The sequence below is a fragment of the Phaseolus vulgaris genome, chromosome 9 (genome assembly GCF_000499845.2).
Source record: "Phaseolus vulgaris cultivar G19833 chromosome 9, P. vulgaris v2.0, whole genome shotgun sequence".
NCBI lineage: Eukaryota > Viridiplantae > Streptophyta > Magnoliopsida > Fabales > Fabaceae > Phaseolus > Phaseolus vulgaris.
Genome location: NC_023751.2, coordinates 12,448,867 through 12,476,437, shown reverse-complemented (window position 1 = coordinate 12,476,437; position 27,571 = coordinate 12,448,867). Strand labels below are relative to the sequence as shown.

The window sequence follows — 27,571 nt, the reverse complement described above, 5'->3', positions numbered from 1 at the left end:
AACTTCATACTGTTAAACCAAGTTCCATTCTCTTCCCTCAAAACATAACTTATATAAAAATGTAGAATAAATTAGTCTCTCTACATTTTAGATATGTGATTATTACATTTCCCCCCTCTGTTTAAATATATAATTTAGTCTATTTAATTTATTATTACTAAAATTTATTCATTATATTATATTTATTAGATTATTATCACTCACTCCATAAATATAATTTTAAATATATCACTACAAGAAAATCATGAAATAGAAATCAAATTTATAAAAAAAAATAATTAGTTATTATAGTGACTAAATTAGAGATTATTTTAGAGATTAAAAAAAATTAGTTTATAAATTACTTTCTATGATTGTTAAATAGTTTATAAATTGGTATTTAATTAACAACCAAGGTTTTTGCTACTAAATTTAGAATTTAAATAATTAGTAGTTAAAACCTTAGTAGTTAATTAGATACCAAATTAGAAACTAATTTAGAAATCATTTTTTTTTTTAGTTTCTAAGATGATATCTAATTTAGTCTCTATAGCAACTAATTATTTTTTGTTTTTAAAATTGGTTTCTATTTTATTATTTTCTTGTAGTGTATATTTAATATTTTTTAAAATTATTTAAAATGACAATTATAAAATTATAAAATGATGGCATCTACTATATACTATATTCATTTTTTAACGTTTATGTTTTATTCCACAATAAATTTTAAACTTAAATAGATTTACCAATCAAAAAACTCAAATAGATTTATTTAAAAGAATTTGCGTTCAATGTTAACATTATGTTTATTAAATTTCATAAATACATTGTATTTTATTATTATCAAAATTATTATGATTTGCATTTAATAAATATAAATAAAAATATCAATGTATTTAAATATTCATAAAAATACTATACTAATGAAATCAATTAAATACTACCTTATTACTTGTGGTTATTTTATTTAGTTATATATATATATATATATTATTTATATATATTATTTATTTAGTTATATATATTTATATATATAAATATATTTTTTGAAATAATAGTTTAAATATATAATTCAATTTAAATTAATTCAGAAGCATTTTTCAAATAACTAAGAAATGTAAAAATTAAGAGATAAATTTATCTATCTATATATTTAGAGTTCGTACGTAGTATAAAAGATGTTTTAGGAATATATTTTTTTTAATGAAAGTTAAAGGAATTTTGATGGAAAGTTTTGAATATGTTAAGAAGGGAGTTTAGTTTTTAGATTTAAGAGAAAAGGAGAATGTTAGAAGGGAATGTATTTACTCTAGTTAATATTGATGGCCAAAGAAAGACAAAAAGGTTCATTATGTACCTAACAACCTTGAGAATCTCTCCACCTTAGATAGATTAATCCATCAACGTAGTGTGTGTATGCCCCTGCCACAACCAACACATGAAAGAGTTGGTGACTGTGGCCAGCAATATCAAACTTCCCAGGCATCCACCTCTCTGGTATCCGTGCCACATAGATTACTGCTCCCAAACCATAAAGAACTCCCATTAGTATCTCATACCCTGTAGTTTGTAAGGCCTCAGGTTGATGCTTGTGCAATATCAGTTTATGTATAATGGGTGCCACGCCTGAAAATCCCATTAAAAAGAAGATGGTAGCACGGTACTTCCTAAACTCAGACTTCTGAAAAAATGGGAGAAGAGAGAAGACCATAGAGGCAATCCCCATCAGTGTTATGAAGCCTAAGTAGAGGTAGCAGGAAAAAGGATTGCACATAAATGTGTAATAGACAGGAGGGTAAAATGAAGTTGCAATCAATGCAGAAATCCCAGCATAATCAATTCTGAGCATGATGTAGGAAAGGCGTTGTGAGTGGCAAGCAAGGAGGTGGCATGTGCTACTGGCCAACAAGCAGAACATGGCCCCACCTAAGAAGGCATAGAAAGGCCACCTTGTAATCGGTTGTACCATTAAAGGAGATACCATGTTCATGTCACCTTTAAGACCATTCTGTAACAATGTATAATTTTCATATATAAATGAACATCAGTAGTATATTATTGAAGTTCTTGCTGTAAAATTAGAAAGAATGCAAGATCTGAGTGCAAAATTAGAATATGAAGAGATTCATATTTGTTCATCTCTTCAATTTCTTTTATGCTCTATTTTGTTTTTCTGGTTATCCAATTACAAAATAGTTATACATGGGAAGTTTGTTAACTTTTACCATAAGTACTTTAAAATTCATAATATAATATTTATTTTATTGTCATTTTTATGGATTATTCAAAAGAATTTAATGTTGAAAATGCATCAGCTTAAGAATAGGTGAACAGAATCTTAAAGGACACTCCACAAAGAGGAAGAGGAACTTACAAGGGAAAACTGCTCAGGCAAGCAATTTGTGAGAAGTTCCACAACAGTCCAACCTGATAATGAGGATAAATCTAAAGAATGAAGAGATGTACTCAAGTCATTTAATTTGAGAATCTCATGCATGTTGGGCAGTGAAGGCAGGCATTTCAAGAGCTCTAAACGAATACTGTTCAAATCAGCTTTCCCTATCAGTTCAGACAAATGTTGAACAGAATTGAAATCTGCAACCATTGGAGATTTTGCAGCTGTGTATATGGTGAGAAAGAGAAAAAGGAAGAACCCCATCAAATGCCTGAAACAATGTCACTAGCGTTAAGTGAAGAATTGTAATTTAGATAAGTTAACTACGCACCTTTAGTGTTGTTTCTTAAAAGAGACATGCTTAAAGCACAGCAATGAGTCATCTCATACATGTAGAGATAATAATTTGTGTTCAATTTTAGAACTAGAATCAAAATATTGTTGCAGGTTAGTACAAAATTCATCAGAAGTTCAGAAAAGTAGACCTTTTCATTTGTTATTAAACAGCGTTCCCAACCTAAGAACACTTAAACTTAAGTACAAACTCCTCTTTTATTGCCTCCACCTTTGGTTAATTTCTGTGTGATAAAAAAAAATCATAAAATATCCTCTATATATGTTAACAGGACATGTTTGAAAGAAGCTAAACTATGAAAGAAGTAGCACTAAGTTAACTCACACTCTTACATTACAAGAAATTTTCAAAACTTAAGAATGCACAATGGAAAAAAAACTACAACATAAAAAAGGCACCAAGTTTAGCAGATAATGGAAGATATTTGTACTTGAAAGTCAAAGTACTCACGTCCAGACATTAAGTGTCTCATTATGAATTGAGAAAATGCTAAGGAAGATCTGCTTCAATGGCCACTCTGATCGATAATAACCCAATATGAATTCATTGTCCCTCATATAGGCTGGTAGTGAATTGTACTCTACAAGCTGGTATTTTAATTTTCTCCATAGTCTTACTCCCTTCCGTAATTTTGAACTTGTTCTTTCATCTTCGCCATCAAGTAAATCATTAAACTTTTCGGGTGTAGCAATAAAGCCATCATATGCACCACGTATCATCTCTGCAATGTGGATACAAAGGAATATTTTCAAATCAAGAAACTAGATTGGATATAGAAACCACTGGGCAATGATCAAAAGAAAGCCAAAAGACAAACTGCAGAAGCAGACAACAGAGGATGAAACAATGAAAACAAGGTAGATGGTTTTAATTAACTTCATGATATAAGGATCCATAGAATCAATGAATTAGCTTCGGTACTGTGATCTTTGAGGAAACTAATCTTCCACGCAGATTTCAAGAAGAAACACTGAGTAGCCTCAATAAACAAAATAAAATTAATACCGTGAATTTTACACTCAAAAAGGAAAAAGTTTAACGTGAGTATTTGCTACAAAGGCTAAAGCTAAAACAAGTATACTACCTAGTCCTGTCAAGTATTTTTTGGAGAATTTGAGTCTAAAAGCAGCATTGAAACCTTGTAACTGAGTTGGCCAACAAGAAAAAGGAAGCCTATGCTTCTATTCTTTCCTAAAACTAAATATTAAATTCACAATCACCCACAACTCCACCTATATTTCCACCTTAGAATTCAAGTTCAAACACCTAGATGTAATCGGATATTTTCGCCGTTTCATCTATTTGGGAAAAAATGGCATCTGAAAGAGGTTCATTGATTTAGAATTCATTAGTAAGAAAAAAAAAAACACGGACCTTTTTGCACAATATATATATATATATATATATATATACGTGTTGGGACTTTAGGGATTGCTGATATTGATCACAGTTCTCCCATGTAATCAAAATAAATTTACAACGTACAAATAGCACAATGCATCTAATGTAAATGCAGAGTAAAAAAAATTATATGAAAATTGGACTTGCCTGAAATTTTTAGTCGGACAAAAGTATACGAATGAAAAACTGATTTGCCGGGGAAAGGAAAGAGACAATACTGTGAGAAAGATGATACGGTGGTACCGGAAGATTGTGTCCCAGTCCCGGCAAAGGACATTACACTATCCCAGCGTATTAAGAATGTCATTGCATAAACCTCAGTGTGACACCTAATACCTATTTCTTAGTTTCGCCATGTTGCAACCTCAAATTGAGACAACTAAAAACTTTTATTTGCCATTCATGACTTGTGTGATCCCATATATTCTCTGGCAGAAAAGGTCAATCCTTTTTCTCTCTCTTGGTATCGTCTATTCGGATTTCTGCCCCATTTTTAATTATCAATTATCTAAAATCAGCACTTCCCTCTGATCCATACGATGTGACCACTTTCTTTTCTTCTTCGATTAAATTACTTCTCTTCAAAAAGTACAATAAGGTAATAGTAGTAAGTACCACCAATTCAAAGGAAATAATATAATAAATAAATTATTCCCATTATCATTATTCCAATTCAGACAAAGCTATGGGAAACTAGAGGCAAAATGTTATGAAAAAAAAAGAGAGATGAATTGGCTTAAATAGCGGGAAAGAGGTCATTGAAATAACCTATAGAAAATCATCATTTCGACCATCTGCATTATATACACTGAACTTCTCCCACCACTGCAGACCACTGTCCTTACGGGCTGCATCATTTTCGCATGTGTGATGTCCAAAATGAATGCAATCAACGCCGCCACTGTTGTGTGCAACATGAAGATCATGCTAACCATATCATTTAACTGCAAGTTTATTGAAATGACAGAATCATGTATACCACAATTAAATTTGATCAGAATCTAGGCACCTTGGAAACTCTAATTTGAAATAAAGTATCTTGGGAATTGCATCATTGTGAATTAAATTTCAGTGATTGGTTTCGGTTCAGGCCTCTCACCCAGCTGTGTTGATGCTTTACATGAAAAATTTCTATGAAAGATTGTGGTATGGAGAGGCCGAGGAAGAAGGAAGAACCAAGCACGAATTTGGTTCTGAAACTGTTGAGGTTAAAGAACTGGAGAAAACCAATGCAGAAGCTGCATATCCCAAATTGCAAACTCTTGTCAAGTTTATGATTAGCAAAGCTCTACAAAGACATTTGGTTAGAGAGCACTTACACACACATAGCCGAAGAGCACACAATTTATTATAAAAAAAATAGATAGGAACAAAAGAAAAAATTTATTATAAAAAAGAATAGAGAGTGACAAAAGAAAAGAAAAAGTCAAAAAGGAATATTGTTTCTTTTTTAGTATTTTATAAAAAAAAATCATTTTTATTTTTTCTAATTCTTAGTTATTTTACTTTGTAGATATGTACAACTATCTTGATTAAGTCTTTATTTTACATTGTCTCTCTTTAGCTTTAGTTGGGTGTTTCTATATATTCTAACCTTCTACTTTTATTTCAATAGAAAAAAAAATCATTCTCATATTTTTTGTTTTTATTTTTCTCTTTTGTTCCTCTATATTCTTTTGTATAATATGGTATCATAGATCTTTTGCTACATTTATCTATGGGTGAAGTTGTTGATCCCTCACAAAATCTTTGTTCACCTTACCATGTTAGTTTATCTTCCTTTCTCATTGTCCCTATTATTCTTGAGGACCATTGGTCTCATTTATTTCAAATGAACCTTATTACAAAGAACAATATATGTTTCATTGATGGAACCACAGAAGCTCCCACTCATACTAGTTTATTGTTTCTAGCGTGACAGGTAGCCAATATGATGGTTGTTTACTAGATGTCCAAGATTGTTTCTCCATCCATCGAGCATTTGTATGAACAATGCTTCTGATATATGAAATAATTTAGAGGAGAGGTTCTTATAAGGAAATATGATTCATATTTATGATCTTCGGGGGATGATTTCTTCTTTCAAACAAGATTCTAATAATGATGAGCAAAATCACAAAAGGTTTAAAGTCAAAAGTTGAGTCTCATCAAATTGGTTTTACTTCTAAACAATATCAAACATTGTTAGCTCTTTTACAACAATCCAAATTTAGTCGTGACAATATTTGTAATCAACTCTCTATTATTCCTTCCAACATGACAACACACTTAGTAATGGATTTCTTTATTCCTTTAGTTTTTGGATTCTTAATAACCTCAATGACTAACTAAAAGAAAAAAAAACATTGATCATGAATGTTAGGACTATCAATTTCATTGCTAGTATCTTGAACCCTTTGATATTGACGATGAATGCCCTAATTGAAAATGTCAAAGGTTTCTAAATCACTAGCATTGACATTAACAATATTGATGGTATGTGGTGGGTTTGATTTGAAGTTTATAATAGGATGAGACTTTGAGTATATAAAGTCTATCTTGCATCTTAGTTGAACCAATCATCTTTAAGGAGTTCTTGTCTTTAATGTGACAATCATTAGAGTCAAAGGTAAGAACACCTCTATGACATGATTTTGATTTTGATTGAGAAAAACACTTTCAGGATAATTGGCAATAACTTGATTTAAATTTGGTAATTTGACACAAATAAGATTAATTTGATTATACGAAGTGAAATGAGTTAAGGATGAACAAATGTGGTCATTAGCACCATTATCGAGAATCCAAAAACTGAAGGAATATGTGTGTTGTCTTGTTTACAAGAGATTTGATTAGAAATAGTCATTGGATTCACCCATGAGTAAATATATCAACCAAAACTCTGACCAAAGAAGAACAAAAGAGAAAAAGAAAGGCAAAGAATATAAGAAAAATAATTCTTCTATTTCTATTAAGATAAAGAAAGAGTCAAAATATACACAAGTATCCTCAACTAATTTAAAATAAAGAGTAAATAAAAATTATAATCATAAAAAATAAAATAAAGGTTAAACATCTATCCCTACAAAGAAGAACAACTTGACAAAATTGATATTATCTAAGTATTGTATCAATATCCTTTTATACTTTTTATTGTTACTATGATTGGCAAAGGTATAGAAGCAAAAATTGCTCACACTTCTACCGGTTGAAGGGAAAGTGTGCAATATGAGATATTCCTAATTGAAGAGAATAATAACATTGCATAAACAACATCATGAAAAACAAAACCTGGATACAATTCCTTCATTGTCAATCGTGTTTTCTCAAATTAGTATATTAAGTGTCATCTTGGTATTATGCAAATTATTAAAATAAAACTTCAATTCTGACACGAGAACAATGTCAACCATACTTAAGTAATTAGTTTTGTCCCATTAGGAAATTCCAGATTTATCAAGGGAAGATCATTAAGTTTCATAGATGTTAGCCTACACTTTCATAAACTTTCATAAATTTTCCTTACACTTTCTATTTTATTTACCTTAATTTAAACAACCTCACTTTCTTCAAACTTTCCTTTCAAATCATCTCAAATTCATTCCCTCACATGTCCTCCCTAATCCAAACAAAGAATAAATGTTTCGAAAGAAAATTTACAATATTCTTAGTAAATTTAGCATGTTATTCCCGTGGATTACTCTGCCAATTGGCTCACATTATACCTCGATGGAGACACCTTCTTTAATTTTTTTTTCCTCACCACTTCAACTTGAAGGAAAAACTAATAAAAAAACAACCAAAAAAAAAAAAAAACTACTCTACAAACCTATTGAGATTTTTTCCCTCCGCTTGAATATCATATGGGTCATAATTTAGTTGTTAGAAAAAAAATAACTGATTATTTATTAGTGAATTAGTATTTTTTTTTAATAATTTCTTTTCATTTTTAAAAAACTAAATTTAGTTTTTAACTTTGAAACAAAAGGGTCCTAAGTCTAGTACTGTATAATTTTTGTGTTTATTTTAAATTTTGTATGTAAGGTGTAAGTTGATTTTGAATAACTTGAAAGCAAGAGATTGCATAATTTCAGCAGTGGAAGCATAAAATCTCTCATTTTCTCAAAACCAAACTTGAGAATTCGTTAGAACAGGAAATAACTACGAACTCCATGATTTTTTTGTTTTGTTTTAAGTGAAATTATTATTGTACCACATGTGGGGGAATATGAGTTAACTACATAATTTTTATAGACATCTTCACACAAAAATATTTATTTAACGTAATTACGATATAAATTCTATATATAGTTCGAAGATTAATTTGATAACCTACTTTAATTTTAATATAAAGTCATATTTATCACAATCTTATAAATAAACATATTAACAAAAATAAAAATATTTATTATATTTATCTATATTGTATCATAACTAATTTAAACATTAATAATTAATTTAGACATCAAAATATTTTTTTAGTATTCTTTTGTAAATACATCACTCATATCAACCGGAGATCGAAAATCTCAACATCATCAATTAAAACCCCAAACCCTAAAACCCTAAAACCCTAACCCCGAAACCATAAACCTTAAACCTTAATCCTTAGACCATAAATCTCAAAACCCCAAACACAAACCCCAAATAATAAACCCTAAACCATAAACACTAAAATCCTAAACCCAAAAAACCCCAAACCCAAGACCCCAAAATCATAAACCCTAAAAACCAACCCATAAATCCGAAACCCTACACCCTAACCTCCAATATGTGGTTCTGCACGTTCCACCACTTCTCCGGTCATTTCCAATACTAATCGTGAAACACCATGAGCATCAGAATGTTGAGGTCCGAAATTCGAAGTGAATTTTTTGATTTGCCAGTTCCTAATCGTCATGGGAAAAAAGGAATAAATAAGAAAGAGATTGTTACCTAAGAGCTTGTCCAGTACTAGAAATGCATCTCCTTGCGTGCGAGAGACTTCTATGTCGACCGTTATTCCCGGCTCTCTCATGAAAGAAAGCAGCAGACTCATCTTACAGGTGTTCCCTAATGAGGGATTTTAGGGTTCTCATTTATCTCCTCCCCCTATTTCTGGGGGCCTCGTCCTCTTCAGATAGGAGAGACTACACCTTTCAAAAGGAGAAACTTAGAAAACAAAGAGAATAAAAAAGACCATAATTAATGCGAACAAGACAATAGCCTCGGTTAGAGCAAAAACCGGGATTGCATATCCGAATAACTGTTTTTCCAATGATTGATTTCTTGCCACAGAATGAATTAATGAACTAAATACGTTTCCAATAACTACAGCAGCTCCCGCTGAAGCAATTGTAGCAGCTCCAACACCCATTGATTTTGCACCTTCTAACATCTCGAATTTAGAAAGTCTCGTCACGCTCTTTCATTCACGATTTTATGTTCTTGTCGTTTCATGTTGTTGGGCTTGGGAAGGGAAAGTATCAAGTATGTGCTTATTCCACTTCCATTCCCACCGGAAGGGCACCTTATTTTCAGTTATCGCAATCAAGAGGTGGTAGGTGTGGCGTTGGTTTTGCACGGTGTTCCACACGTACAATCCGAGTAGGGTGAGGATCACGAATACAAAAAGACTCAATAGTGAATAGATGGTGCAAAGGTGTTGTTCCAATAATTCCAATAGCTTCATTCGACATAATTTACCAGACATTCCGCTTCTTTTCTTGCTCTAAAAAAACTGAAGAAAGACTTGTTTGTTGTAAATCGCTGGTTGGGTTTACCCATCAAGAAAGACATGTGGGATTGGGGGATATCTATAACTAAGTAAAGACTGACTACAATTCAAAAAATCACTACACACCGTGTCTATCTATCTGTTTCTATTTAATCAAAGACAGTTCAATTCGATCTTAGGCGATCTCAGGTTATCGACTCTCCGGCCTCATTTCGAGGCACGATTAGAGAGCTCCTTACTTATAGGGCATGCCGCTTTCTCCAAAATGGAAAACTGTCAAGATTAACGTACTTTTCTATCTATCACTTACGTAATTTCTTGTTGTTAGTCAATCTTCATCAAGACAGTTGACCAGGTCTCATCCCCCTACCCTTACTCCAAGGGGTTTCACATTCTGGGAGTTCTTTCTACTTGACCAACTTATTCGGATTTCAGTTACCAGCCCCCTATAGGTATTGTCTTCCAACTAGTGGGTTCATGCCGCACAAAAAACGAGATATGAGAAGGAGGCTGTAGGAGAGAGTCCAACATAACTTAAATCATCGAAGCTGACAAGGACCCAGAAAAGGAGGATGCTAAGGAAGAAGGCTTCAGTGAAGAGGAAAATACAAATTGAAGCATAGAAGGAAACCATTAGGTTGGTCAGATGGTGAAGTACCCAGAGTAGAAGGTAAGGTTGGGAAAGACCACAAGAAGTTGGAGAAGGGACATACCTCGTCAATGGAGTTTTATTATGAGCTTTCTTCAGAAGGCTTGGCTCCGAAAGATGACCTGATGGAGGAAGACTTTAAGGTTGATGAGTCAAGCAGTCAGACCCAGGTTTAAGAAAATGAGCCAAAAACTGGCATTAGTGTCCGAGGGCGGAAATCGGTCTCTATAGAGTAGAATATTCTAACATGGCATTGTTACAGTTTTGGTTACTCTCTTTAATTGAAGTGAAGTCCCAGAGTGAAAGTTAACTAAAATAAAAAGTGAATCTTGGAAAGGGGAAAGCAGGAACGGTTCAGTAGATTGTCATTTCGTTGAGGACTTACTCGAAACAGTCTAATATTTTGATTGGGACTCATCTTTCATATTTTGTAAACTCCGTTCCAATCATAAATAAAAGACACGCATTAAACTGCCTTAGCCCATAGGAAAATCAATACAAGGAATTCAATCCCACTTCCTATAGATCCCAGGTTCTAGCTTCATACTATACTGGATAGCTAGAAAGATAAGAATACAAACTTCCGAATTGAACTCATTATAGAGTTCTCTTTCTGGTCCCTCAATGTCCAGTCTTGAAAATGGTTAGACCTTAACACACTTTTGCTATACAACTTCACTCCTATTACAAGACAAGAAGTAACGAAGGCAAGGGAGAGGGAATAAAAGAAGACCGGTAGAGGAATTCTACTCTCTGAGCTTCTTCTAAAATCTACGAATGCGTAAGAATGAGGAAAAATTACATGACCGAGAGTCAATCCCATGCAATCTTCCTCAAGCGGAAGTACTCTTATAAAGGTTTAGGAACTTAAAGAGAGGAGTAAAGCTGCTTGACCGAACTCAAATGACTGGTGCAAAACAAAAGAAGTAAGCACATATCTTCCTACCCATGGCTCTCTTGTTCTTCATGATGGGTCTCCACCGGCTTATGACACTCAATTTCGTAGCACCATTGGATCTGTGTGCCAATCTTGTTTTCCATTCTCGCATGAAGCACATTTCTTGCACCTCTACGTTTTTCTTCTTGCACCCCCACAACTTTCTATATCTCGAAATTGACCTTGACCTTTTATTTGAAAAAGGGCACTGTGGTTACCGGAAATCGAGATATGGGAATGGGCTACGGATTCATCAATCGAAAACTGAATCATTTTTTTTTTCGGATGAAGGGGTGTTCTGGAAGCAAGTTTTGCATAAATTAATGATTTATGGATTGCTGAATCCAGAAGCCTAATTCTGTTACGGATTGGTGGATCCGGAATGCATTTTTTTGAATTATGGATTTATGAATTCAGAATTGATGGATCCGGAATGTTTTTTGAATGATAGATTTTTAAATGTGAAATGCATAATTTAAATTACGGATTGGTGAATCCAAAAGTTTACCGAAAGTGTCAATCCGAAATTTTTCCAGATTTCATAATTTGGAATGCAAAAAAAAAAAAAAAAGTTTAAGTGCATTTTATGGTTTTTAAAAAATAATAGAGATAGAGTTTGTTCTTTGCATAACATTGTAGGGGTGTAAAAAGAGAAATGTAGAGATAAAAGAAGAAACTACCTTTTCATAATTACCAAAATGTCTATGTCACATAATCACTTAATTCATGTTTTAATTTGGAGCAAGCACTTGGGTGACGAAATATCATTTTCCAAAAAGGATTTATCATTAAGATGACATTATCATTGAGATGACAGCAATTGGCGGATTCATAAGGAAAATCCTTCTGGTGCTTCAGTTTGGCCCTCGGTCGAAGGAACTGGTGCTTCATACTTCTGCGGATCACTACCAGAACCCTCACCACTCCTATTCATTTCATCAAGTCTAGCCTCCAAATCCTTATATCTTTGGGCAGGTGTGCGTGTGAGTTGAGGAGTTTCGATTTTTTCCACTTTTTTTCAATCCCTCTTTCGCATTTTTTAGTACATTTGGGTTCATTTGGCTTTCCTATTGTTCTTTTCTTGAAATCTTGTTTCTGTTTGAGTCAAAGTTCAGGCTATCGTCTCTTTGCTTGTGAGAGATAAAAACTTTCTTGTATAACTGTGAGCTGAGCACCAGATGGAAGCCATTAAGACAATCCCATCATAAGGCTTCAAGATAAGGGCATTTCACTCCTGAAATATTTTTAAAGAACAAAACAATTTGGTTTATGGGAGTGCTGAAATTTGGCCTACTTGTTTTACAAAGTTTTTGAAATGGCCTACTCGATCAAATTTCTGATCATGCTTCAAAACACCACTGTTCTTGACTTCTTCGGAGGTGCCTTTCTTGCTTTTCATCTTTACTTGCAAGGAAACAAATGGAAAGAGAACTACTTCCTATCTCCAATTTTGTGTACATTTAATTTCACGATCACGTTTGTGTTCTTCTTCGCTCTCTTTTTTGTGGCTTCACCCGTGTTCAATTTTATGACTATGATTCGGTTGTGGAAGGATAATGCAATCTTTCACGATGTTGCATCGTGCATTATTCTTTTTCCCGACTTTCTTCTTTTGATGTTAATCTTTGTTCAAACGGGTTATTAGTGATTTAGAATTACTATCTTTATGCTATGTTCTTTGGTTGTAAAGTTGGTATGAAAGCAATATTTGATCCTTTTAGAAGTCTTGTTTTCCTTCAGGGTTCACCATGTTTCTGGTTCCAACAACAAAACAGAGATTGAGCCTTATTTTGTATGCAGGTGGGCACCTAAGGTAAATTCAAATTTAAAATCTATTCAAAATCTCTTACACGTGTGCAAACACAATATAAGGGTCTGCAGAAGTTCAAACTCCGAAAGTGCTTGTTGCAATGTTTTCACGCTATACGATGAATCGTTTTCCTGGGTGCTTCTTGTATATGATGATAGTATTCTAACTTTTCTTTCTCCTCTGAATCATTTACATCTAAAAAATGTTTGTTACTGATTGATCTTTTACCCCTGTTCATGCAATCAAAGGTGAAAACTATTGTTATAGGTGTTTGAGACTTTTAAGTGTTGACGGCATTCATGGATATCTAATTGTTAAACAATTCAAAATTGCTTATAACAAACCAATATGTTAATCCAATCTCATTTTTTAAACTTGTTCCTCTTTTATTTTGGTTTTGGCCTTTAAATTAGCTTGTGCTTACTTATGTATGCTATTTTAGTCATATCACTAGTCAGTATATGATCTTTGACTCATACTCCTCACATTTAGGATTGAACATCTCAATGAGATTTGTAAGACTGGACATCTACTGTACAGGTGATCCTGCAATGACCCATTTAACAGTGATAGAAATTGGTTTAATAACAACCATTAGGATAAACTTTCATACCGCGTTAGAATTTGTGTTTAGGCCTTACTCAAAATGTAAGATATAGCCTAATTAGAATCTAGGTTTGAGTTTGTGTTAATTTGAGTTGAGGTTAAAGTTGGAGAGCCCAAAAGTATTACATCAAAAGTTGTAAACTCTCAAGTTTAGTAACCTTGCTTGCTTTTATGTATTACATCATTGTATATTTTATCTCATTCAAGTTCTACATTAAACTATTTTTGTCCCTTTGAAATGGCTATAGATTTGAGAATGCTATTATCTACAACTATGATTGTTTTGTTCTTTCCTATGGTCAACCTATTGTTGGTGTTGTAGTTTAAATTTATTTGTCAATAAGGATTTGTTCATAATTTTGGACTTGGAGGGTCCCTTTTTGTGAAACTTAAGCCAATGCATTTTTATTCTCAATACTAAATGCCTAACAGTGGTATGTTTGAAGTTTAAAATGTCTAAAACTCTAAATGTAAAAATACACATAATATCCTCTGATTTCGCAGTGTCACCCTTCGTACTTTCTCAGATTGTGAAGACTGTTTATGCTTTATGCATCCCCAAGTCGTGTAAATTTTCTATTGGACTCTAAAAAGGCAAGTATACCCACCTTTTTCTTTTATATATTGATATTTAAAAGAATGAATACTATTGTCTTTGGATACTTTATACTTTTATTGACAATTACACTGTCCTTGGTGGGATGATGATGAATAATTTCCATCTTCAAGATACTGCTTTGGCATGTTTTGGAACCTTAGTTTCTTTTATGAAGGTGTAGTTCTTCTGGTATTATTCAGGCTCATCCCAACCCACACCAAATATTTCAGTCCTGTCCTTCTAGCTGTTTCATTTTTTCCTTTTTTTATTTATTTTCTGTATTGATTAATTGCCATAAAGACCTGTTGGGAATGCTGGAAATATCTTTGCACAATTCCGGGCTGTACTTTAATTCTATGATGATGAATTTCAGTTTTAATGGCTTCAAATTTGGAAGTGTGGCACTGTAAGTGATTTATAGATTTCTGTTACTTTGAGGTTAATATATCCTCCTTTTATATCAGTTTAAAATCTTGATTTAGACTTTCTTGACATTTTGATCAAGGGTTGCCTGGAACCCTATTTCTCATCCATTCCTGTGTGTATCCTCATCCATTCCTGTATGTAATAAACTGTGACTTTAATTTAACTCCTTTCCAGCAGTTGGTTATCAAACTTGTGAGTTAACTCGTAAACTCGTTCAAGTTTATGTTCCCACCCCCATTTGGGAGAGTTGACTTGGAAACAAACTCGTTTTTGGAGCAAACTCGGTAGACTTGTTGTGAACTCGGCCAAACTCATGACTCTGCAATCAAGTTGGCGAGTCTAGAGGGGTTTTCTTTTTTAACCCAAAACATCGCCAATGATCGTCATTTCTTGTGCGGAAATAAAAAATCTCAGTGCGATGAGGTTCCTCTTCTCCTTCACCTCGTGGATTAGGGTTCACTTCATGTCATTCTCTTATGTGGTCACGCCAAACTCACCACTGTTTCGCTGTGTGGTGGTGTGCTGTGCTCTTTGGTTGTGTTTCTCTCTGCTTGCTGTTCTCTCCGCTTGTAGTTCTGGTTGCAATTCTGTACACTTGTGATTCTCTCTCCTTGCTGTTCTTTGTGCACGCAGTTCTCTCCTCTTGCAGTTCTGATTTGCTCTTCTCTGTTCAATTGGTGTTTTTCAGTTTTGATTTTTAATTATTACGAGTTTACAGAGTTCCCATGACTTCATGTAAACTCTCAAGTTTAGTAACCTTGCTTGCTTTTATGTAGTACATCATTGTATATTTTATCTGATTCAAGTTCTACATTAAACTATTTTTGTCCCTTTGAAATGGCTATAGATTTGAGAATGCTATTGTCTACAACTATGATTGTTTTGTTCTTTCCTATGGTCAACCTATTGTTGGTGTTGTAGTTTAAATTTATTTGTCAATAAGGATTTGTTCATAATTTTGGACTTGGAGGGTCCCTGTGAGTTATAGAATATTTTTTTTGATGATCTCTAAATGTTCATTCTATTCGATGCTGCATTTTATTCATATTTTAAACCTGTGTAAATTCTTGATTTTTTATTGAGCATGGCTTCTATGCCCCTGGATACTGGTTTTGTAGCCGATAGTTGGTCACTAATGCGCTTTTATATGATTACAGTGTCTCTTCGATGGTAATTGCACAAAAATAAGATTTTCATTTTTGTTCCAGTGAAGAGGATTGCCTGCCACTGCTATTGGCTTCAATAAACAAGACTCTGATGTGATGAGGGCTAAGCCTAGAAAGGTGCCGTATTAATAATTCATTAGTGGACCTTCTATTTCATTAATAAATAAATAGACAACCTTCCCAATCTCCCTCTTATGTTTTTTTTTATTTCTCTTTGAATGTATAGGTGAATGAAGCCGTTGTTAGTGATTGGCTCTTCTTTCGCTATTTGGTAATAGGAGGTAACTAGAAATCTCAATCCGATCTTTATTTATGGACTGAGTATCATTTATTATACCCATTGGGCGTTGCTTCTTTAATTTTTCCAGCAATATTTCTTTATTGAGGACTAGCATTGCTTTTTATGTTTTTATGCAGTTACATATGGTAGTTAGAGAGACGAGAGATGGGTAATGCCAATCCCTTGTGATTGTAGGTAAATAACCGAGTTGGGAAAATTTGTACTGAAGGTTCTTGGTACCATTAACAAAGAAGTAATTGGATAAAGGACGCCAGGATCCTAAGAGGACAATTGAAATAGAGCAACAGAAGAATTATCAAGAGTTCAATATACAATGGAGATAGTGGAACCAGAGAGACTCAGGTTCAAACCACTTTAGAAGTCAGTATAGATTGCTACATAAACCAATGAATGACTTTTAGCCATAGTACAATGTCCTGTTAGAAATAAGAGTCTATTTTATTAATGGAACTGTATGCAAACACAAATGGAAAGAAAGAGCAATAAGCTCTCAGCTCTTTAGCGTATATCTCCAAGCTTAGGTATAAACATGGGAAAAATACCAAAACCAATGAATGAATATTAGCCATACTACCCCTCAAGGGTGGGCAAAAAATCCAAATTGCCTAATCCAATCCATAATTGATCCAAATCCATATTACTTTTAATTCATTTAAATGGATTTATCTCAAATCCAAATCCATATTTTTGGATTTTAAGTCCAATCCATTTAATTGGATATGGACTTAAAATATATTAGTGTATTTTGAAGTGTTATTTATATAAAAATGATTTATAGAACGGTAGAATATAAATTAACATATAATAATCATCACATTATATGACATGCATATGGATCTAATTGTCTACAATATTGGTCAAAAGTACTTTTCATTAGGGTATAACGAAGTTAATTGTATTAGAATATTATATTATATATATAGGTTATTATTAGCTTTATTAAGAAACGCATGCTATGACAGTGATAACAAATTTAATAATAGTGTTTGTTTGTCACCGTGTACTTCATAAATATCACGTTTAGTATGTATTATTTCGTTTCAAATAATGATGATGATGATAAATGACAAAAACCATTAATTTTAGGTCATAATATATAATTTTGGTCACAAAATTCGTAGAAGCTTGATACAAGTTGGCGAGACTAGAGGGGTTTTCTTTTTTAACCCAAAACATCGCCAATGATCGTCATTTCTTGTGCAGAAATAAAAAATCTCACTGCGATGAGGTTCCTCTTCTCCTTCACCTCGTGGATTAGGGTTCACTTCATGTCATTCTCTTATGTGGTCACGCCAAACTCACCACTGTTTCGCTGTGTGGTGGTGTGCTGTGCTCTTTGGTTGTGTTTCTCTCTGCTTGCTGTTCTCTTCGCTTGTAGTTCTGGTTGCATTTCTGTACACTTGTGATTCTCTCTCCTTGCTGTTCTTTGTGCACACAGTTCTTTCCTCTTGCAGTTCTGATTTGCTCTTCTCTGCTCATGGTTATTAAGCTATATAAAATAATTTTTTGTAAATTTTAATTGCTCTTCTCTGCTCAATTGGTGTTTTTCAGTTTTGATTTTTAATTATAGAAAATTTAATATGTTTTCTTAATTTTGTAATTGATAATTGAAATTAGGGAGCAATTAAAGGTGTGGTTGGATCAAGTTCAACTGATGGCGATCCAAGTCCATCCTCATCTTAACAATTTATGTTTTGTAATATTTGTATGAATTTATGTATTTAGTATTGTGGACTTATTTTGCTTAATTATGGTATTGAAATGTTGAATTAGTATGTTATTTGTATAATAGAAAATTCATATGAAGTAAATTATTACGAGTTTACAGAGTTCCCATGACTTCATGTAAACTCTCAAGTTTAGTAACCTTGCTTGCTTTTATGTATTGCATCATTGTATATTTTATCTCATTCAAGTTCTACATTAAACTATTTTTGTCCCTTTGAAATGGATATAGATTTGAGAATGCTATTGTCTACAACTATGATTGTTTTGTTCTTTCCTATGGTCAACCTATTGTTGGTGTTGTAGTTTAAATTTGTTTGTCAATAAGGATTTGTTCATAATTTTGGACTTGGAGGGTCCCTTTCTGTGAAACTTCAAGCCAATGCATTTTTATTCTCAATACTAAATGCCTAACAGTGGTATGTTTGAAGTTTAAAATGTCTAAAACTCTAAATGTAAAAATACACATAATATCCTCTGATTTCGCAGAGTCACCCTTTGTAATTTCTCAGATTGTGAAGACTGTTTATGCTTTATGCATCCCCAAGTCGTGTAAATTTTCTATTGGACTCTAAAAAGGCAAGTATACCTACCTTTTTCTTTTATATATTGATATTTAAAAGAATGAATACTATTGTTTTTGGATACTTTATACTTTTATTGACAATTACACTGTGCTTGATGTGTATAGGAAATGGAAACGACTCCTGCTTATCCGATATGTTTTGCAATTGATGATTTTGACTCTACTTTTGATGCTGTGGTAATAAATCACTTTAGTAAGTTATTACGTTTTTAGTCACCTTTCACGTATGGAATGTTTATACTTACTCAACATATTTTGTGGTTTACATTTTCTGGTTAACTAAGGTGATAGTTTGTAAATATGCCCTGCTTTATCTGACTCTGACTCTTTTCATATTGCAACTCAGATTTAGATGAAATGTATTTCTGAGATATCTTTACAAACTAGGATAGCTCTTCGGCTAGTTTCTGAGTTATGTATTAAGTATATTAAGTGTCATCTTGGTATTATGCAAATTATTAAAGTAAAACTTCAATTCTGACACGAGAACAATGCCAACCATATTTAAGTAATTAGTTTTGCCCCATTAGGAAATTCCAGATTTATCAAGGGAAGATCATTAAGTTTCATAGATTACCAAAGATGTTAGCCTATATCATACCAAATATAAAGAAGAAAATCAGAAAGCTAGTTAATTAATAACAAGAATTGAACATTGTCAAGTAAAGTCAATTAGGCTTTCTTAATTTGGATATGTTTTTCTACAATCACTTGTAAAATCAGCTTTTTCTGGAGAAGTTTTATTTCATTTTTCTCTATTATAAGTGTTCATGGAATTCTTATTCTCAAGCACTTGTACAGGCATAGAAGATAATCTCTTGACCTCATAAGGATTTGTGTATATGAACTGTATCTCTTGGCATGGACAATTGACATTGTGGGTATTAGGAATAACTGCGAAACGAATCGAATAACTGCATGTTGTGTTGTTGGTTAAACTTGGGAGATAGAAATAGGATAGTTGAATTTATCCTTTTTGTTAATAGGCTATCTATATTCTTATTATCTGAAAACATACTATTGGTTACTGTTCTCCCCTCTTATTTGAGGGATTACCAATTAAGAATACAGTTCTGTCATTCTGGATTGTTGCATAAGCAAAATACACATCTATGTTGATGCTTCATTGTAATCTTGTATTTAAATAACTGAATCAACAATACCATCTTTGATAATAATCTGATGCTTTTCTTAATACTTTAAATCATGCATACCTGGTCTTTTTGTTTCACTGTTTTGCTGTGCATTAACACTCTTGTGTGGTGCAGTGATTGATGCAGTCTCTATATTAGGAGAGTATTTCAAGGAAAAGCCTTGGTTGGAGCTTTTGTGTAACCATCTTAAGTATAGCCTTTGCTAATGTCTTGTTTTAAAGATTTTACCTGCATATTCCTTGTGGTGATAACCTGGAAGAGAAACCATTGAGGGATTGAAATAGGATTCTTAAGATATATTCCTTAAGAAGATTTTTGTTTTGCTGAAGGAAGTAACCTAGGTTTATGTAACGAATTACAGGTATTTGCTGGGACGGAAAAAAATGAGTCTGGATTTGTTATTCATTTTGAATTAATTTGTGTACTACTAATTATCAGGAACAGCAACAAGATAAGAAGGGTACAACTGCAAAGAAAGGTAGACAAGCGAAGAAGGTAAAATTGGAGACAGAATCACACAACATTAGAGAGATGTTTACGAGGGCCTCCCGAAAGAAAAGCTAACATATTCCATTCCCATTCTATGAATGAAACGGGTAATCATCAGTATCATTTTCCAAACTTGCAAGTAGTGGATAAGCATTGAGTCAACTCTGGTTTGTACCGTCCGAAAAAGTGCTATTTTTCCAAACTTCCATGTTCTAATTGCACGTGACAGGAAAGCTGCTACCCTTTTGGTTCAGAGGCTACTTTATTACTTCCCTCCGAATTCAGATGACCTCGACAGGTGCTTTTTAACTTTCTCAACTTGCATGCATACTATTCTTTGAGTTTTGTGAATCTCTTGAATTTCTTAGATTCTGACCTGATCTCAATTACTAACCTAAAAAATGTCTTTACAGCTTTTGAGTGAAGGTTTTTGATTTTTCAAGAGGCGAGATGACCCAGCAGAAGATAAAAGAGCTTAAACAATCTTTGAACATGTAATTCTTGTCGATAGACCAGAATTGTATGTCCTTTTGTGCTTGACATTTCATTTTTATTTTGTGTTTGGTCTCTGAAAGATTGAGTGTTAATGGCCTGATTTTTTACAGTAGTAGATTTCTAAGGATTTTGCCTTTTTAATTTATTTAGTTGTGATGCTATATTATTTTTGGTTCACTTCTATGAGATTTAGCGACACTAAGAATGTCAAGAGATATTATTTGCTTCTAGTAGTTGTTAATTGGTAAATTAAATGAAGGATTAGATTGGGTTGATTGACATAAAATGATTTAATGTTTTTATTAGCAATGGATTGTCTATTTCGGAACTGAAATGAATTTTTGGAAAACAAAAAAAAGGATTAAGAATAGTTTACTGCTCAGCTGATCTGTAACCACACGTTACCATATGACTTAATTATTCTAAATTGGAAATATTTTGGCCAGAAGTCCCGCTGGTGTAAATCTATGATTTGATCTTTAGATAGGATAGCTCTTAGGCTAGTTATGTATTAAGTGATTGGATGTGATTTTTCTAGATTTACAATGTATGAAGTCTATTCATTGCTAATATTTACACTGTTTTTTGCAGTGAATTTCAACTCATTCATGAGCTATGCTTGTATGTGTTGTCAGCCTCCCAAAGGACTGAACTCATACGTGCGACTCTGTCTACATTGCATGCCTTTTTATGATGGATTCCCTTGGGTTATATATTTGAATCACCATTGGTAGGTGAAGTTCTCCCAAAATTGAATTTACAAATCTTGTGATATATGTCAATTTAAGGTGATTAGATTTAAAATAATATTTTTAGCCATTTTCATTTTGTTTTATGATGTATAATTGCTCTCACTAGATACCCTACACCATATATATTAACAATCCTAAATAAAACTAAATTAAAATAAGTTTTTGAATTATTTATTTACTGATATGTTTAGGAAATAAAATATTTTATCATGTATAAAATTAAATTTCATAGTTTTTTGTGACAATCTGATTTGACAGTCTGTTGTATGATCTAACCAGTTAAACGGTTGAGTTTAGGTTTGCACTGTCACTTTCTTTCAGTTAACTCACATCTTTGACCCAGACATTTTCAACATAGAGTCCTTCAGTTTTAGGGGCAAAACACCTTCAGTTTTGGTGAAAGGAAAAAAGTAGTGATATCAGTTTGTTGTAAAAAAAACGGAATACCAATTCAGTCAGTTCAGTTTTGTATTATTAACATAAAGAAAACATTTAATACTAATTTTGAATAGAAAACAGCTTATATCCTTATGGAATGTTTTGAAAGAGAACATTCAAAATTAATAAGACATTTTGTCATTTGTTAAGGTTTTATATAATTGCAGTTATTTGATTATTAGAGTAGAGAAGACAAAAAGCATGACTTCACACAGTTCTTATCCTTGTTATGTCAGCGTTACTTGGCCATTTAAAACTAGATGGAAGATATGCTGAAACAGAACCGAGTGCATTTTGTATAAGTTAATGATAACATATATAATATGATATGGCTATAAAAGAAAATTTAGTAAATCTCAAATCTTAGAATTATAAGAAATATCTTAAGATATTATCTTAGAATATTCTAGACTATCTTAGAATATCTTTTAGGCTTTGTTTTTCTTTTTACATTTTTGATTTATTTCCTTATTTAATTAGGATTTTTATAATTATTGGAATATTTTATTACAATCAGATTTATTAGAATATAAATTATAGGCATATCATATTGTCATGTATATAGAAATAAAATATCTTATGATTATATATATATATATATATATATATATATATATATATATATATATATATATATATAGATAGATAGTTATTGTCATCAATCTATAGAAAATGGACTTTGTTGTGTAGTCTGTTTAGAAACCTTTTTTTTGTTTTTTTTTTCTTTAGAAGCCGTCATATATTTCAAATATCTTAATTTTGATTATATAAAAAAAGGTATTGATATTTTGGCTTGTGATCTAAAATTTGTTTTACATATATTATAGTGTTCTTAATTATGGGAGTTAATGTCCTTCTTCAAATATGATTTATTTTTCATTTTTTTTAAAAAGAAATATGTTAAAAATGAAACAAACCATAAAGCAGCATTTCTTAAGGCTCTTTTATGAGTGATGTCCTTGAGGTATTACTATTTCTTTTTATGAGCTGAAAGGGAGAATTACAATTCCTATTAAACTCAAATTTCAATCACTATCATTTACTGAGATTTTTAATAATCATATTTGTGTATTAACTATCTTAAAACTCATAATCTCACGTGTCTATAAGCTGTTTCTTTGTCCTTTTGTGTACCTAACCCACATTATCTAATTTAATTATCTCTACTTAATTTTTGTGTAGTCTATACTTTATAATGATATTCTGGGCACTATTACTATTTTTTTACGCAAGAAACTCTTTTGCTAAAGAAGAAATTCATTGTGAATTTTTTGTAAGTTTGGAGTTTAAGAATCCTCCTTACAATAATGGAAAAACACTAAAAAAGTTAATAGACCAAAGCTGCTAAATTCCTCAACATATTCACGTGGAAAAACCCTTAGAAGGGTTGTGTTTTGCCCTAAACATTATACCACCAAGTAGAAGCCAAATGCCTAATAAACTTAGCAAACTAGCTGTTCTGCTATTGAAACCTTCTTAGTCCTTAAACAGAATTACTAATTCCCTCCTACCGACTGGACACTTCTCATGATATGCTGAGATGCTGTGTTTGACTTTTTCGTTAGAGAACCGCGTATATTCATCAATGTGATGGAAAGTTAATCTAGTGAGTTTTTCTTTTTCCTATTTTGTTTTGATTGATTTTCTTTTATAATAGGTGTTTGGCTCTTAGAACAAAGCGTATGGCTAGGTTGAATGCCATTGTTCGCTCCCTGCCATCGGTCGAGACATTGGGCTGCACAACTGTTATTTGCAGTGACAAAACTGGGACCCTAACTACTAATATGATGTCAGTTGCGAAGGTGAGTTCTGCTTGACCTTGAAACAATGAAATTAAAATTTACTCATTTGTCCTTTTTGTGAGTTCTCGTGTTGCCACAAGGGTCGCATTGTATTGTGCCATCCATATTGAACTCTGTCCTGATTAATTTATGCTTATTTTTTGGTTGTGTTTTAAATGAGACATTTTGAATCAATAATAACCTCATTGCTATTATGTTTTAACCTCTCCTTTTATTCAGGAATTTTATATATGTGATATTAATAGAGTTTGTGAGAAAATGTGCTTCTTTCTAGATGTTCAAGGTCTGAGTAGTATTCAGTTTATGAACTGTTATGCTCTTCTCTTCCCCCCTTCCCCATTTTTCATTTATAAAATGCTTATGATGTTCATCTTTCAGTCCTGTCATATTATTGTTGTTAGGTTCAGGATGTTACAAAATTGTTATGCACATTGCTTTCCAGTGTATGTTTCATCGTGCAAATTCAATTTTTATTAATTTTGTTACATGTTGCAATGCAAACAAAGTAATTCTAAAAGTGTGTCCTAATCTTATGAAGCTTCCACTATACGTTTCAATTTACGGAATACTTTTATTTTTGCTTGACATTTTTTCCTGGAGGCTTATGAATGACTTTTAGCAATTTCCTTTACAGAATCCTATGCTTTGTTGTACAGGTATGTGTTGTTGAATCTGCAAATCGTGGCCCTGTTGTTTCTGAATACAGTGTCAGCGGAACAACATATGCACCTGAAGGCATAATATTTGACAGTACAGGGATGCAGGTATGACTATTTTAATTATCGTGCTTTTGCATTTACCCACAAGCAAAAAACACGCATCACAGTTAAGGCTAAGTAAATTACTGATAATATAAGGAAGGTACCTTAACTAAGTCCCAAAACAATATTCTTGGATCTATGGATAGTGTGCAAAGTCGGTATATGCTTTGTGGTGGATATCCATGCTATTTTACTTTGCAAATATTTACATGAGAAATGATTGCATTGAATTAAAATATTCATGGATATATGGATAGTGTGCGAAGTCGATATGTGCTTTGTGGTGGATATCCATGCTGTTTTACTTTGCAAATATTTACATGAGAAATGATTGCATTTAATTAAACCCTTCCTTGAAGCACAACTTTGCCCTGTACTAGAACTCTGATGGTGGCAATGATTTAGCAGCGCAGATGGTTTTGTATGTTTATTGTCAAAATATAAACTTATAATGGATAGTTTAATGATATTCGAATGAGTGTATGCGCTGGTGTATGCAATTTTGTTATAGTTAAAACAATGTGGCAATTTCTTGTTTTGCAGCTTGACTTTTCTGCTGAATTGCCTTGTCTTCTTCACATGGCAATGTGTTCTGCTCTTTGCAATGAGTCAACCCTGCAGTATAATCCTGATAAAGGGAATTATGAAAAAATTGGTGAGTCAACTGAAGTGGCACTACGTGTCTTGGCAGAAAAGGTGTGTACTTTTTCCCTTCTTGTGTCTCCTCCTGTGTTTGAACCTCCATCCTTACTTCAGTATACGTTGATCATGTGTTATTTGTAGGTTGGTCTACCTGGTTTCAATTCTATGCCATCAGCCTTGAATATGCTGACTAAGCATGAACGTGCTTCTTACTGTAACCATTATTGGGAAGAACAATTCAAAAAGGTGAGATTTAGGAAGTTTCTTTCTCAACCCTATTTTCAATTTATCTTTGTCCATTAACATATTTTAGGAAACTTGGATGTTTAAAAATTGCAGTAGGTTTTTTGAAAAAATTTCCATGCCTATTGATCATTCAGAAGATGTTTTCATTTAAAGAAAAGGGAATATATAATGTTATCAAAGAACTGTGTTGTAAACAATGAATTGAAATGTTACAGTTAATATTGCAATTTTAATTTAAGTGAATTACCTATTATACTCCTTTCAGTTTTCTTATTCCAATGTACATATATGTATCATTACATTTTTTTCTCTATGTTATTATAACTAATTTTCCTCTCTCCATATTAATTATATTAAGGGTATACTTGGGGAAAAATTTGTTATCTTGAAATTTAAACAAAATAGATAAAATAAACTAAAAAGGAACCGAGGGAGTATAAGCTAATTTTTGCTTATGGAAAAGTTTACTTCATCTTTTCATGTTTTCTTTTCCTATAAGTGCTTATGGAAAAGCATACCCTAACAGACATTAATTGTATTGGATTGACTGTGTTGATGTTCATTTTCGATATCATTAGTGCTAGGCAAACTCTACTAGGTTCCTGATAAAGTACTATTTAACCCTCTCCCTCTAAGTCCTCTATTTTGTAATTTATTGTAACCTTAGAATCATGGATGTTATTGTTTATGCAACTATTCAGAAGAATTTCTTTCAAATTTGTCGAAATTTACAATGTCAGTAATTTAGGTTGCAATGCCGGGTGATGGAGTTAATGATGCACCTGCACTGAAGAAGGCGGATATAGGAATTGCTATGGGTTCAGGAACGGCTGTTGCTAAGGTGTCATCGTCTGTCTATGCTTTTCTCCTATATCTTTTTCTTGTCTAGTCAATAATCAACAATTTGTTAATAGTCAGACATGGTGCTGGCTGATGACAACTTTGCCTCTATTGTTGCGGTATGATAGCATATATCAATTTCCACTCAATTTTTCTTCTTATTATTACTGTGCTCCCCTCTTGAGTTGAAAATAATTTTTCCCGTGTAATTTATTATTTGTTTCTCTTTAGGCTGTGGCAGAGGGAAGGGCTATATACAATAATACAAAACAGTTTATTCGATACATGATTTCTTCTAATATTGGCGAAAGTAGTTTGTATATTTGTGGCTGCAGTGCTTGGAATACCGGATACCCTTGCCCCTGTGAGTTATAGAATATTTTTTTTGATGATCTCTAAATGTTCATTCTATTCGATGCTGCATTTTATTCATATTTTAAACCTGTGTAAATTCTTGATTTTTTATTGAGCATGGCTTCTATGCCCCTGGATACTGGTTTTGTAGCCGATAGTTGGTCACTAATGCGCTTTTATATGATTACAGTGTCTCTTCGATGGTAATTGCACAAAAATAAGATTTTCATTTTTGTTCCAGTGAAGAGGATTGCCTGCCACTGCTATTGGCTTCAATAAACAAGACTCTGATGTGATGAGGGCTAAGCCTAGAAAGGTGCCGTATTAATAATTCATTAGTGGACCTTCTATTTCATTAATAAATAAATAGACAACCTTCCCAATCTCCCTCTTATGTTTTTTTTTATTTCTCTTTGAATGTATAGGTGAATGAAGCCGTTGTTAGTGATTGGCTCTTCTTTCGCTATTTGGTAATAGGAGGTAACTAGAAATCTCAATCCGATCTTTATTTATGGACTGAGTATCATTTATTATACCCATTGGGCGTTGCTTCTTTAATTTTTCCAGCAATATTTCTTTATTGAGGACTAGCATTGCTTTTTATGTTTTTATGCAGTTACATATGGTAGTTAGAGAGACGAGAGATGGGTAATGCCAATCCCTTGTGATTGTAGGTAAATAACCGAGTTGGGAAAATTTGTACTGAAGGTTCTTGGTACCATTAACAAAGAAGTAATTGGATAAAGGACGCCAGGATCCTAAGAGGACAATTGAAATAGAGCAACAGAAGAATTATCAAGAGTTCAATATACAATGGAGATAGTGGAACCAGAGAGACTCAGGTTCAAACCACTTTAGAAGTCAGTATAGATTGCTACATAAACCAATGAATGACTTTTAGCCATAGTACAATGTCCTGTTAGAAATAAGAGTCTATTTTATTAATGGAACTGTATGCAAACACAAATG

General features: G+C 32.7%; 2 protein-coding genes across 25 annotated transcripts; one reads left to right on the top strand and one right to left on the bottom strand.

Annotated features, from left to right (window-relative positions):
- Positions 1–1,211: 1,211 nt before the first annotated feature.
- On the bottom strand, positions 1,212–5,451 carry LOC137822992 (heptahelical transmembrane protein 4-like). Its single transcript, XM_068628056.1, has 6 exons — positions 5,140–5,451; positions 4,899–5,031; positions 4,278–4,709; positions 3,180–3,450; positions 2,354–2,645; positions 1,212–1,987 (listed from the first exon to the last, which is right to left on the bottom strand). The coding sequence occupies exons 3-6, from the start codon at positions 4,435–4,437 to the stop codon at positions 1,337–1,339; spliced, it is 1,374 nt and encodes a 457-aa protein (XP_068484157.1). The 5' UTR covers positions 4,438–4,709; positions 4,899–5,031; positions 5,140–5,451; the 3' UTR covers positions 1,212–1,336.
- Positions 5,452–12,050: 6,599 nt separating this feature from the next.
- LOC137823124 (calcium-transporting ATPase 3, endoplasmic reticulum-type-like) lies at positions 12,051–27,082 on the top strand. 24 transcript variants are annotated; one of them, XR_011083064.1, is made up of 20 exons: positions 14,491–14,831; positions 16,009–16,134; positions 16,244–16,298; positions 16,493–16,660; positions 17,522–17,720; positions 18,556–18,622; positions 18,735–18,822; positions 20,222–20,379; positions 20,502–20,570; positions 20,686–20,792; positions 21,359–21,497; positions 23,615–23,759; positions 24,416–24,523; positions 25,064–25,216; positions 25,304–25,408; positions 26,157–26,249; positions 26,323–26,367; positions 26,480–26,612; positions 26,793–26,918; positions 27,028–27,082. XR_011083064.1 is itself a non-coding variant. In XM_068628255.1 (20 exons), the coding sequence occupies exons 11-19, from the start codon at positions 21,376–21,378 to the stop codon at positions 26,879–26,881; spliced, it is 942 nt and encodes a 313-aa protein (XP_068484356.1). In that variant the 5' UTR covers positions 14,494–14,831; positions 16,009–16,134; positions 16,244–16,298; positions 16,493–16,660; positions 17,522–17,720; positions 18,556–18,622; positions 18,735–18,806; positions 20,222–20,379; positions 20,502–20,570; positions 20,686–20,792; positions 21,359–21,375; the 3' UTR covers positions 26,882–26,918; positions 27,028–27,082. The 24 variants fall into 24 exon arrangements, 13 of the variants coding, with proteins under 13 accessions (XP_068484363.1, XP_068484362.1, XP_068484360.1 ...); XM_068628255.1 differs by having other exon boundaries at positions 14,494–14,831; positions 18,735–18,806; positions 26,844–26,918; XM_068628252.1 differs by having other exon boundaries at positions 14,494–14,831; positions 18,735–18,806; positions 19,898–20,379; positions 26,844–26,918.
- The last annotated feature ends 489 nt before the right edge of the window (positions 27,083–27,571 follow it).